Source organism: Arvicola amphibius, chromosome 14, assembly GCF_903992535.2.
Source record: "Arvicola amphibius chromosome 14, mArvAmp1.2, whole genome shotgun sequence".
Lineage (NCBI taxonomy): Eukaryota > Metazoa > Chordata > Mammalia > Rodentia > Cricetidae > Arvicola > Arvicola amphibius.
In genome coordinates, this window is record NC_052060.1 from 9,332,818 (window position 1) to 9,346,890 (window position 14,073).

General features: G+C 46.7%; 1 protein-coding gene across 2 annotated transcripts in view; it reads right to left on the reverse strand.

Moving 5' to 3' along the window:
* Nucleotides 1-233: 233 nt before the first annotated feature.
* Nucleotides 234-14,073, reverse strand: part of Chd1l (chromodomain helicase DNA binding protein 1 like) — a 52,223-nt gene continuing 38,383 nt past the window's right edge. For both annotated transcript variants that reach the window (XM_038311580.2, XM_038311579.2), the window contains exons 16-23: nt 9,519-9,667; nt 7,774-7,937; nt 6,911-7,116; nt 5,813-5,911; nt 4,670-4,740; nt 2,574-2,688; nt 1,916-2,024; nt 234-573 (exon numbers count right to left, since the gene is read on the reverse strand). In XM_038311580.2, the coding sequence (XP_038167508.1) occupies nt 495-573; nt 1,916-2,024; nt 2,574-2,688; nt 4,670-4,740; nt 5,813-5,911; nt 6,911-7,116; nt 7,774-7,937; nt 9,519-9,667 (992 nt within the window). In that variant the 3' untranslated portion in view covers nt 234-494. The remainder of the gene's footprint in view (nt 574-1,915; nt 2,025-2,573; nt 2,689-4,669; nt 4,741-5,812; nt 5,912-6,910; nt 7,117-7,773; nt 7,938-9,518; nt 9,668-14,073) is intronic.

The following is a 14,073-nucleotide window of genomic DNA, read 5'->3' on the forward strand; positions in this document are numbered from 1 at the left end:
ATCCCTAGACTGAGTAAAGAAGGGCAGGGGAATTCCTTTGGTGTGGATGAGGAGCCTGTCCTCAGCCCCAGTGTTATCTTTGAAGGCAGGAGCTGACTGAGATGCTTCTTCCCCCAGGGCCTCCCTGTCCTGTCATCACTGAGTGCTCCTTAATCACACAGCCAGTCCTTCTTTCTGTAGTCTGCTGGCAGGTCAGAAAACTAGACTCGGGGGAAACAAACAAACAATGGAACTATTAATGACAAGAAATTTATTTTTATACAATCTATGCAATCTGAAGTCAGAGGGCTTCCCCAGATAAGCTATGCATTTCCGTATTACAGAGACTGGATCGCAGTAACAATTCCAGGGGAACAAAATTCGATTCCATGAAGACTATCCCTGAGGTTCCAGCCAAAGACGGCCTTTTCCCTGAAAACTAACAGTCACTCTGGGGCACAGATTTTCTAGCCGGTCGCTGAAAACAGGATCCAATGCTGATGCTGGGCTAGTTGCTAAGGAACCAGCGGTGCTGCGGAGGGGGATGCAGACTGTGAATGGCAGGCAGCAGCCTTACTTCTAGGAAAGTAGTATCTGCAAAGATGCTTAAGGAAGACAGCTCATCACTCTTAACTTTACCAGTTCTGGTTTTCAGGTAAGCACTGCAAAACACTCTACAGGTCCTGCATCTTAATGGCTTTTCTTCACATTAGAAAGACTTATACTATTGTTAGAACTTGTACTGTCATTGTTATGTGATGTACTAAGATTCTTGACATTATGCAAGCACATAAAATGTGACTTCTTTATTAAAGTTTTATAGGGCCATAAATGCTTCAGAGACCACATGGCGCACACATAGTTCAGTGAGGACTGAAGTCAAAAGATGCAGCTTCTCTATAGAGAGCCTGGAGGCTAAATCAGCTGCTCCTAGCCCTTCTAGATGCAGTTACAGCTCAAAAATGCTGATTTTTAAAGCCAGGTCTTGGAAAAAAATCAGCCTAGCAAATGTAAATGTAAATTAAATGTAATGTAAATTAAGCTCACAGTGGATTTCAGTGTCTCTTAAGTGTGCTCCACGAAGGAGTAGGGTGTAGCCCAGTGGAGTGTGCTTTCCCAGCATGCCTGAGACCCAGGGTCAATCCCCAGAACCCATAATTTAAACAAAACACAAAGAAGAATACCTCAAAAAGGCTCTAAAAAAATGTACTTGTTTAAGTTAACCTATTGTAGTGAACAGAATGAAGTTCTTAGGGCCCGGCCTCCACCACAGACCTGAAGGGTCTCGAGAGAAGTGACAAGACAGTATGTTATCAAACGGTTGTTCAGTGAGCTCTCCCGTTATCACCATCACCATCTATTGCTCAAGACAGGGTTTCTCTGTGTGGCCTGGCTGTCCTGGAACTCACTCTGTAGATCACAATGGCCTGGGACTCAGAGACCCACCTGCCTCTGCCTCCTGAGTGCTAGGATGAAAGGTGTGCACCCCCGCACCCAGCTTCCATATATCCTTTTGTAAAGATAAATTCTTATTAAATGTATTTATGTGTGTATATGTGTGTGCATGTGTGTGCGTGTGTGTATGTGTGTGCATGTGTATGTGTGTGCTCGTGTGTGTGTGCGCACATTTGCACTCACAAGTCAGAAGGTAACTTGCAGGAGTCGGTTTCCTCCTTCCTTCCGTGTGGATTCTGGGGACTGAGCTTAGGCCATCAGACTTGGCAGTGAGCATCTTTGTCTGCTGAGCCTTACCTTAATCTACTTCTAGGCATCTTGGGCGTATAGTCTGGATTATACAAGCTAGAAAGTGATTCTTAGTTGTGTCTGAGAGAGGAACACCACACAAGACTTAGCCTCGGTCTAACAGCAGTGTCGGGAAACACACACAGTTCTCCTACTCGGCTGGAGAGCACACTATTCAGACCACAAAGGATACATGTAAGTTGGGATGCCTCTTGCAGCCAAATGTTTCCGAATAAGTCTTTCAGTACCGTACCAGTTAAAACCCTTTGTAGCGTGTCCGATGCGTGGAAGATGAACACTCGCTATTGAAAAGATTATGATAATCAGTGAAAATTACATACAGAAGAGAATAATTATTGACGTCTTCATGCAAAGTATATAATTACAATGTCAAAAACGTTCTGGGGAGGGAACAAACGAGGGAAAAGTAAGCTTTTCTGTGGGAGACAAGAGCCCACGGGTTCCAGAAGTGAGCAGATATGATGATGGACAGATTGTGACTGGTGGGTGAATCAAATTAAAACAAGCATAAAGTCTCCAAAAAGTCAAGAAATTCCACAAACCCTGAGGTACACTAGGCTTGGACAGACTAGAGTCTTGCAAAAAAGAACTGTCAGTTACAGTGTGTGACAGGGAAGCAGAGGACCGCCTCCCAATCTGTACAATGAGAGCGATGACCATTGGATGGCACAGTACACAAGGGGCTACGTGGGCACAAAGTGATGTGGGCGAGGCCTGCTTTTACCACGCAAAACAAAGGGGACTCTTAGCATTTACTGCTTCCCTTCAAAAGACACAGCATACATCTGGACAGAAATTTTTCTCATCCTGGGCACAGAGGAAAGGCTCACCTTTCTTTTTCTTTGCTGCTAAAAATAACTTCTTGAGGCCATCTTCTAGGGCCACCATCTTAATGCCAGACAGGACATTGGAGCTATCGCGGTGCTGAGCCACAATCAAGGCCAACTAGAAAGAACAACCGGTAAAGAACTGACGTGGCACAAGGCAGCCACACTGCCAGCAAGTGAGCTGGCCAGGGAGGAGACACAGACGTTCCTAGATGCTCTCCAGGGAAAAGAGGACTGCTCCGAATCTCAGCTGATTTCAAGACAGGCATCCTACATTCCAGCCCTCTAGCTGGTGCTCAGCAACTCCACACCCCCAGGCCAAGAGTCATCCCATCCTAACAGCCTAGGAAGACAGTGTCCCCAAGTCCCCTAGAGGTCCTCAAGGGAACTGCTGAGGTCAAAGCAACGGGGTCCCACCAGGGCATGCTGCTGTACACTGCGAGCACCCTGCTTTCTTTAGCAGCCCTGGGGATCAAACCTAGAGCCCAGTGCAAGCTAAGCAAGTATCCTGCCACTGCCACCCTTGCAGCCACCAGTTTGAGTCACTTGACTCTGTTCCTTACGCACAGACACTCTGTGCAGTGTTTTAGGGATCGTGGAGTGAGGAAGCAGAAAACACTTCGGTGTTAGCCACACCGACCGCCAGGTCTTTGAGCACGAGCTTCTCTAGGCCTCAGTTTCTAACGCTTTTTCTAAGTCAGCAGTGGTCTGGCTCAAAATCCAAATATGGATTTGGGCCTCAGATACAATCAGGTAGATGTGGTAAAAAAAAAAAAAATAAATAAAACTCACTACAGATACTCCAAACGACAGGCACGCAGGAAATCTTTAAGATGCAAAGCAGGGGACGTGTGGGTTGCTTCCTGCATGCTGCCGGCTAGAAAGTATAATCCTTCACACAAATTTTCGTATAAACACAAATGATGAAGCTCTAGAATCTTGCATCATATTTTCTTATTCTACTCAGAAAATGTTTTCAGGCATATTCTATGAGCCAGCACTGTGTGGAGTATTGATGATAAAAAGAAACAGAGGGGGCTGGCTGCCAAGCCTACACCCCGAGTTTGATCTCCAGGACCCCCATGGAGGAGAGAAAACAGACACCTGCCAGTTGTCCTCTCACCCAGCACACACGTGTACAGGCAAGCACACTCGCATAGCACAAAATAAAGTTAAGAATGTATAAAAATTAAACTGACACAAATGATTAAAAAAAAATATGCCTGTACATGAAGGGCCTGCTGTTTAGGCCACGGAAAGAGCAAGGCAGTGTTTTGAGGTACTGGAAAAGACCTGCAGAAGTGGCCTGACCTACCTGTCTGTTGAGGATGGATTGTGTCCCTTCCCCAACTGCTATGTTGAAATGCCAAACCCTTGGAACCTAAGTTGTGACTACATATGGACAGTCTTTATGAGATTAAGTTAAAATGAGGTTGGGTATTAATCCAAGTTTATACTCGTACTTTTAAGAGGAAACTTTGGAGGCTGAGGAAAACTTCCTTGAAAGACAAGGAAGATGGCTCAGGACAGAAAGTGCTTGGGTTCAAGTACACAGACCTGAACCCACATAAAAAGCTGGGTGTAGTGGCATGCACTTGCGATCCCAAATAGGGGCGCTGAAGATAGCTGGATCCCAGGGCTTACTGGTGAGACCCAGGACAGAGATCCAGTCTGAAGCGAACCAGGCCAGTGGCCCGAGACACACAGGAGGTTGATCTCTGGCCTCCACATGCACACACACATGCACTTGCATGGGTATACACACACACACACACACACACACACACACACACACAATGAAAGGCATCAAGGATATGCACCCCCAGATGACAGACTGTGAAGACACGGAGAGAGAGTGGCTGGTCATGCACAAGCTGAGAAGAAAAGCCACTTAGAGAAGCCAAACCCACTATTGCCCCTTGTGGTCATGAAGTCTCCAGCAACACTTGCAATGTGGTTCCAAGGCTGAAGACACCCAGTCTGTGGCAGCCCTAACAAGCTACTGCGCCACAACAGAGACTGGGCAGTGAGCACTTGAGGGGTGGACAGAGGCTTTCAAGGGAAGCCTTCGTTCTGATATGTGACAGGTTTTTACTTACCAAATCTTGTCCTTTCTCTCTTGATTCTTTATCATCAATGGGAAACAAAAGGACACCTCCCAAACTCAAGTCTGAGGTTTTAAATTGAGACAAAGGATCATTAAACTTCACCGAAGGGCTATTCTCAATCTTCCTTATGTGTTCATTGTCTAAATCCAATCACATTTTTACTACTTTCTTGCTTTTTGAAATATAATTTCACTCTGTAGCTATCCTGAACTTGCTGCAATCCTCCTGTCTTCCTCCCCCAGTGCCAGGACTTTAGGCGTGGGTCACCATGGCTTGTTCCAATCGGGTTTAGCACTCCCTCGCCCTCTGAATTTCTCATGGCTGTTTTCCGTCTCCCGACCTGTCCTCATCTTGGCTTAGGATTCAGCTACGGCCTTCCTGCATTTTCTAAACTCAGTGGCCCTCACACATTACCAGCCTAGTGCCCCTGTGGCCATAGCGGTGCTGCGCTCTGAGCTGGAGATGCCTTAGGAGTCTCCTGTTTGTCTTAAATCACTCACACGCTGCACTCTACTGTTTCTATCCGTATATCTCCCTACCACCAAATCAAATCAAGCTGATGCTCTAGACAAATGGGCCAATTTAGTGCTTGGCTTCACAGAGCAATCTGAATATTTTGTTCAAACAAAAATGATAAAAAAAACAAAAATGATAAATATCTCCCATGCCCGAATCTTTTAAGGCATCCTAAAACACCCGCAGTCCTGCTACACTGTTCTCCCAATCCAGAAGACTATTCCCGGATGGTCTCACAATGAGGCTAAACTTCCCTCTTCCCCTGGGACAACAGCTCCACCCTGGGCTGGCTGTCTGGGGCTGTGCAGAACTGTGCAGGAACTGCCTAGATCCTCCAGTCATCGGGCGCTGGGAATGGCGGATGTGACAAAGAGACAACTTGAATCCACTTTCCTTATTATAGCCCCAAAGAAGGTGGGGAAAATGCCAGCCACAAATTATGCATGCGGATTATGAACACCGAGGGAGATCTGCCTCAGAGTTACAATGACAGCAGAAGCCAGGCCCCAGCCAGCTCTTCTCTATCCTGCAGGGCTTGCTGACCCATCCAACGCAGCGTTTTGAGAGTCCTCTCTTGTCCTATGCTGTCCTTGACCCTCTCATCTCTTCGCTTCTTACCTTTCATTTTCCCAGCCAGCTCATAGATTTTTCTTGGTTCGGCTGATCGTGCCTCCAGAGCCGTGAACAAGCCCCCTCTGCCCCAGCGGCCAGAATCATCTGATGAGAGAGAGAAAGCTTTCGTTGACAGGAGGCAAGTCCAGTCCAAAGGCACACAAGACAGGCTTGTGGGAGAACGACTTCTTAGGGAAGGAAATCTAATCTTCTAGAAATATTCCAGAAGGTATACTTGGCCATTGTGCCAGAAAGAGTCAGAACAGGAGTCTCAAAAGTAAAGCGCTCCGTGAGAGCAGAAGCTCCAGCGTGTCGAGACCTACTGGAGGTGAGACGCGGGGCGGCGATTACAGAGGAGACAGACGCAGTGGAGTGGGCGCCGGGAGGCCCATGCACACACACCCGTACATAGTAAGGAGGAGGAAACGTAGGACTCAATTCAAGCTGGAACCAGCACTGCTGGTTAAACCTTGTTTTTATACTCATTTATTCTACACATATTGGCTCATGTATCTTGCATGCCAAGCCCTGGTCTAAGTACCAGGCTCATACCAGTGAGCAACAATAACAAAAGTCCCTGCTCCAGGAAGCTAATTTTCTAATGCACTGAGATAGTCAAATAAACAAATATATGTTATCGTGTCAGGTGGCAAAATGCACGGCGAGGGAGAACGGGATAGGATAAGACAGAAACGATGGCGAGCGTTTTGCCTAGGGACCGGGAAGAGCACCCTGAGAAGCAGACGCCTGCATGGCACTCGGGTGGCCGCAGACGAAGGAGGATTCCAGCCAAGGGGAGTTAGTGTGACGATCACAAGGGGGACACACTTGGAATTTTTGCTTTTCCTCAGAGAATGTATTTATTTTCCAAATGTCACCTCATTTCACCCTCTTAAATATGCTATGCAGAGGATAAAGCTGATACCAAGAGCCCATACGGAGTAAGGAAGTTTCGGCCCAAAGAGGTTGGATAATTCAAGCCAGTAAAGGACAGAGTCAAATCTCACAGCTAAAAGCCACGCCCCTTGACCATACAGTGCTGCCCTGGGATCATCACTCGTAGGTCACTTCTGACCTTACCTTTCCAGGGTCCCACTTTCGTACCTACACAATGCACAATGACAGCATCCTCCGCGCCAGCCTGTGGGTGGGTGACGTCACCACTGACATACTTGATGGAGGTTGAGTCTAGGTCTTCATCATCCAGCTCGCCGGAAGTCTCATCTTCTCTGTCCTCAAGGTCCTCAGGCTCGCTGTCCTCCGAGGGCAGGCAGGGGGACTGGTAACTGTTGGATTCCCACCAGGCCATCCTTCATCAGACCAGAAAGGGAAGCAATTAATGATCCCATGGGGCCATCTATTCACAGGCAGAGACAAGTGGAACTGTGAATGGCATCTCCCAGTCCCCACCCAAGTTTTCTACTTATGTGTAAACAAGTGAGTTTTAGTGACTGGCCTAACTGCTACCCTGCTACTCTTACAAGGAGCCTGTTTGTAAGAACACATCCGGAAGGGGCTGCTCAACTAAAGGATTCCTCACCACACAGCTACAACAAAACCTTTCTAAATTCCCGGTCCAGGGCCAGAGAGAGGGCTCAGCAGGTAAAGGTGTTTGCCTCAGAGCCCGAGAACCCGAGTTCAATCCCAGGAACCCACAGGGTGAAGGGAGAGAAGGGGCTCCTGCAAGTTGTTCTCTGACCTCTCCATGTGTATGCGCTGTAGTTTTTGACACACACAAAATAAACAAATAGGTAAATAATTAAATTCTTGTTTAACGCAATGCACCATTACCTTGGCACAGAGGACTAAACGTAAAAATTTAATCTTTACAAATACACTCTGACTACCATAAGAACTGCCGGAGTGGTCACGGGTTTCTGGCTTTAAAACCAGGTCAGATGTGGGCTCACTACACAAGATGCCCCCACCAGCAGCAGGGACCCCAGCCTGGTATAATGTGGACACACTTCTTCCTGTGCTCAGCCTCCTCCTTTTCCTTCTTCCTCTCCTCCATTAGTCTCTTCCTCTTGGCTGCTGCTTCCTGTCTTTTCTTCCGTCTCTCTTCCAGCTCTTCTGGGCTCAGGATCTTTTTCCTTTTGGTGGGCCCTTCTGCCAGGCCAGGGATAAGAACCTTAGGAAGGCAAAGACTCACAGTCAGCAAGGTCACGGCCTGCCTGCTTCTCTGCAAGCTTCCTCTGAAGCACTCTGTGCAGAAGCAAGGGGAACAAAACATCTCCACACCGCCTTTCCTCCTGTGTGGTGGGCACTGACAGTAAGTCGCTGTAATTTACCGGTTCACATGACCCCTCACAGGCACCATGGCTACTGGCCACTAAACTCAGTCAATGCATTGCTGAGGCAGTCAGTCATTTCATGAGGAACAAGTATTTCCAGCTAACCTTTCTTTTTAGATCGAAGTCATAGTCTGTAGGAAGCTGGTTTTAGTTTAAAGTTTTAACGCAACTCTTTCTACAAATGCATCACACGATTCCCTTTGAAACAGGTCAGTTCCAGCAGCCTCGGTACCTAGTGACAGCTCTAGACAACATATATGAAGTGCCAGGCACTGGAACATCATGTGTCATTTATGACTGCCATCCTCTTAACTATAATGAATGCCAATAGCAGATATGCTATTTTCTTGTAACAACGCGATCCCTACAGGGGCAGCTTAAGAGGACCGCGAGCTGCTTTTACTTGCATGAAGCCATATACTCACTTCTTAATGTATGTTTGGAGACAGGGTCTCATGTAGCCCAGGCTAGCCTTGAACTTGCTATGGAGCTAGTCTGGTCTTGAACTCCTGATCCTCCTGCCTCCAGTTCCAAGTGCTGGGATTATCGGCATGCACCACTATGCTCAATTTCTTAATGTTTTTAAATAAGTTTTTATTTTATTTGTCACTTTGTGTGTATGTATGTGTATGAAAGAGACAGAGAGACAGAGAGACAGAGAGAGAAACAGTCATGGCATAAGTGTGGGGGTCAGAGGACAACCGTTGGGAGTCAGTTCTGCCCCTACTACCACAGGTTCTAGGAATCAAACTCAGGTTGTCAGGCTTGCATAGCAAGTGCTTTTCCCTACTGAAACATCTTGTCAGTCCTTAATGTCTTTTAGAGATTTATTTTAGCTGGGCGGTGGTGGCACACGCCTTTAATCCCAGTACTTGGGAGGCAGAGGCAGGTGGATCTCTGTGAGTTTGAGACCAGCCTGGTCTATAAGAGCTAGTTCCAGGACAGGCTCCAAAGCTATAGAGAAACCCTGTCTCAAAAAAAAAAAAAAGAAAGAAAGAAAGAAAAGAAAAAAGAAACAAAATATTTATTTTATATTTTATGTGTATAAGTGCTTTACTTGCATATATACGTGTGTGTGTGTCTGTGTGTGTGTGTGTGTGTCTGTGTGTGTGTGCGCAGGAGCCTACAGAGGCCAGAAGACAGTGTTGGATTCCCCAGAACTGGGGTTACACAAGAATGTGAGCAGCCATGTAGGTGCTAGGAACCTGGGACCTCCTGAGAACAGTAATGGCTCCTAAGCAGTGAGCCATCTCTCGGCCCTCCCTGGCTTGACCAATGCTTTTAGAACACTTCAGTTTTTATACAAAAGTCAGTCACTTATTATATTCAGTCAACACACTCCTGTTTCTTAACAACCCATCCTCAGAGAACAAAGTGGCCCCGGAGTTTATGGTTTATAGAAAGGCAATGTCGCTTACGCTGTCTTTATTGCGGAGCGACCGGCCCCCGTGACTCGTTTTCTCTAGAAGAGTTTTCTGAAGATTCACCAGCTGTTCAAACGACTTTCTGTCTTCCTTACTGGGCTCTTTAGAATAATCTTTACCTTCAAATAAGTACATATGGTTTTCTAAGAACACAAAAACCAAAGAAAGGAATGTCAGACAGGGAAGTGGATCAATGCTATCAAAGCAGGTGAACAAGTAAATGCCCCATATTCTAAAAATGGGCCAAGACCAGCCTATTGCATGTCATGAACATCTTTAAGTTCTACATAGGAGTCCTGTATTCCTATGTTGTATTTCATAAAACAGAACGTGGTTCATAACCCAGCCAGTCCATCCTTGATGACCAATGACTAGAGAATTCCTTCACCCTGCTTAATCTCCAGCCACTCACTCATTCACCCGACTCGGCTCCTCAGCATGAATCTCACTGACTTGAAGATTCCGTAATAAATCCCACTTCTTAATGCCAAGCGTGCATTTAATATTCAGCCCGCTCCCTGCTTTTCTATATTACAGAAACAAATGGTGCAGCGTGTGAGAAAATGAAGCATCACAGATGATCCCTGCATTTACAGCGCTGAAGCTCCCACGCTGCACCTTCCTGCCTCTCCCCTGCGCCCTGGCTAACAGAGCATGCACAGGGGTGGAGGCGCTCCTCAGCACCCACGGCTGAGGGTGAAGGAGGATTCTGATCCTGAGGCCAGAGTGCTGACTGACCGTACACAGAAAAGTACAGAAATCATTTTTGAACAGCACTCATTCTGTGAGATCTCCTTGTTTTGTTTCTTATGATTTTATTTTTATTTTTAATTGTGTGTATCCGTGTGTGTGGGGGGGGGGGGGTGTACAAATGAGTACAGGACATGGGGGTGCTAGAAGAGGGTGTCACATGCCCCAGAGCTGAAGCTGCACGCGGTTGTGAGTCACCCAACACGGGCACTGGCACGCTACAGCACACATGTCTGAGGCCATGTGCAGACAGACGAAGGCTCAGTGAGGGTGGGTAACAGTTAAGACCAGGAATCCAGCGAGAACCATCCATGGTCTGCAGCCACAAAAAGATGAGAACGGCCAGAAGCCGAAGTGAGCTTAGCAGCACACATTACCACGTAATGTATTTTCAGAGCACTGTGAAGTCAGCTATAAGTATGTTTTCCCTGGAGAGTATGAAAGCAAAACATTTTCATTCCCAAGAGATCAATTGCTTCACACTTGTACCAAACTCTACCCAGCTGTAATTCTAATTGGCATTTGCTAATTAAATCAGCAGGGGGCTTCCAATGAGCCGCTCTATCAACAAGTGGAAAAGAAAATAAAGATCTGAGAAGTGTCAAAACACCATCAACATATGTAGCTACATACACCATGAAATTCTAACTTCTAACAGAAATATGCCTTTCAAAAACCCTGGCATTCAAGATAAACCCATCGTGTTTGGGTTTGCACTGGGGCTGCACTAATGCCTAGTTTTTCAAACCCATGGATGCTGTTTTAAATCGTGTACCCTCATACTGTAGCCAAGAGGCTAAAACCACACCCCACACCAGTGGTTCTCAACCTTTAGGTGGCGACCCCCAGGGGTTGCATATCAGATATCCTCCATATTAGATATTTACATTATAATTCATAACAGTAGAAAAACCAGTTATGATATAGCAATGAAAATAATTTTATGGTTGGGGTCACCACAACGTGAGGAACCATATTGAAGGACTGCAGCATTAGGAATGTTAAGAATCACTGCCCTAGACCCTCACAAAACCCGTCTGTTCGGTCACCTAGCACACAGGGAGGCTAGACCCATTCATCAAAGACAAGTTTCCAAATGTTAATCCTATGGGGGATTTTTTTTCTTTTTTCCTGGCAGTTGGCCTGTCTAAAAATACATAATTTTTTTAGCAGTCGGGTTGACTTAGAAGTGTAATGATCTTTCTGAAAACATTGCAGTTTTATTTTGTTCTGGCAAATGTTGAAAAAAAAAACAAGCTGGAATTAATCTAAGTGAGTGGAGAAATGGATGTAAGCTTTGGTATTTAAAGTAATCAGATATAACTTAAAAATATGGCCACATGCATCTATTCCCCCTCATCTGAAACCTTAAATGACAGTACCGGGGTTTTAAGAAAGACATATGAGGCAAGAGAATGTGGGAAAGGTTCAGCACTCACACTCTCCCCAGAACGTAACGGGGCTGGAGGAACAACAGATAAATGGGGGCCATAGAAGCGGGCTCGGGTGCTCAGCCAAGTTACCCATGAGAACAGACCCGCTCGGCCAAAGCCTAGGATTCACAGGGCAGGGCACCACAGGCGGAGGCCTTGGCCAAAGCTTAGGATTCACAGGGCAGGGCACCACAGGCGGAGGCCTCAGAGAATATCTGCCACCAAATGCTGGAAACACAATCTCTGCTACACCCTCCTCTTCGGCTGAAACCACTGAGGTTATTTCAACCCCTCACTCTTCGGTGGAGGACGATAGGGGAGAATTTGTCTCTGACACTGGCCAATTAAAGACCTCAAACATGAGTCTGTAGGAAGGCTCCCTCAGGGCAAAATCTGGCTCACCAGGCTTTAACACTGGAGTGAGGCCCCAGGAGCACCTATCCACCTATCTGCTCACAGCGGAGCTGCCTGTTAGCCTCGGGACACCAGGCATTTCTAGAAAACTACCGATGAGAACAAAAGATTCCAAAACAAAATCAAAAAAACAACAAAAAGAAAAAACTGGAAGAAAAAGAAGCAATATTGGGGGCAGGGAATCTTTTAAAACGCCCTTCCTGTAATATTCATTCTAAATGTATAACAAATGTTCTCAAAGAAGAATCAGGGGCACTATTGTGCCCCTGAAATGACAGCAGCATGCAATTAAAACAGAGACCGGAAAGCATCTTGAAGACCATGAATGGGATGTTATCATGCGGGGACTTAAAACAGAGACCGGAAAGCATCTTGAAGACCATGAATGGGATGTTATCATGCGGGGACTTAAAACAGAGACCGGAAAGCATCTTGAAGACCATGAATGGGATGTTATCATGCGGGGACTTAAAACAGAGACCGGAAAGCATCTTGAAGACCATGAATGGGATGTTATCATGCGGGGACTTAAAACAGAGACCGGAAAGCATCTTGAAGACCATGAATGGGATGTTATCATGCGGGGACTTAAAGGTAAAACATGGCAGACGTCAGAGCACCTGAAATGGCCAGCTGCCCGAATTCCAGTTTCTCCACATATCCCATAAAAATCTCGCCACTCCATGCCTATTACAAAATGAAGAATCAGGAAAAACTATAAACTCCCATTTGCAAGTGAACAGAGAAATGGGCATCCATACCAGCGGGGGTCAGCGCCAATGTCCACACTACTAGAAGGCCAGACGCACACTGAACAGGCAAGCAGGCAGCAGGCAGTGAGGATGGGCTGAGACCTGGGGCACCAGAGCAATGACTACTAAGGAAGAGAAAGGACCAGAAAGAAGATGTAGCCAGATATTTTGGAAGGCACCGTGTTCCGTGTGTTTGTGCTGGGGATGTGGGGTAACTTTCCTCTTCTCAACACAGGGCAAAGGGAAAGAGAAAGCAACTGATGGGAAACCCGCTTCTGGATAAACGAAAGGGGATGCCAAAAGCAGACGTCGTGCCCAGCTGATCTGCCACCCAAAACAGAATGTACCATTTCTTAGGCAGAAGGCAGGTGAGCTAGAAACACCACCTCCTGTGGCTGCTGGGACAGGAAAACAATCATTGACAATAGCCACTGTCAGACATGGGGTGGATTCTCCACACAAAAACATTCCAGTGGGCTGTAGATGCGGCTCAGCTGGCAGAGTACTTGCCCAGCATGCACAAAGCCCTGCACCTAGTTCCCAGTGCCCCACAGAACAGCTCCGTGGCGCATGCCTCTAATCCCAGCACTGGCAGCAGATGTGGAGGGTCAGAATTTCAAAGCCAATGGTCCTTAGCTCCTTCCATGGTGAATCTGAGGCCAGTCTGGGATACACAAGACCACAAACAACCGTCTCAAATTCAAAACCTCAGAACATTGACAAAATCCATGGGGAAGGGGGGCATCTACACACATGTCAAATGCACAATCCAACCTGCACTGTTTATCATATATGCTGGGTTTAAAATGTAAACCGTTCCGGGTGGGGCAACAGCTCAGTACTTAAGAACTGCAGGACCTGCTTCAGTTCCCAACACCCACGCAGAAGCTGACAACTGTCCATAACTCCAGTTCCAGGAGATCTTGTGACCTCCTCAGGCACTGCATGCATGTGGGGCACAGACAGACATGCAGGCAAGACACTCACACACATACAATAAAAACAAATAAATCTTTAAAACCCTCAGAGGTGAGCTGTTCACTCTGGGGTAAGATGGCAGACTAGAGGCTGCCTGTGTTGCGGTCATGGGAAGGGGAAAGACTTTATCCCAAAGAAAGAAATAGAGGAGGAGGAGCTCTGGAAACTCATGAAGTGCAGGCCTAGCAGAGAAGAACAGAGCAAAGGAAGGCAGGCCAGCAG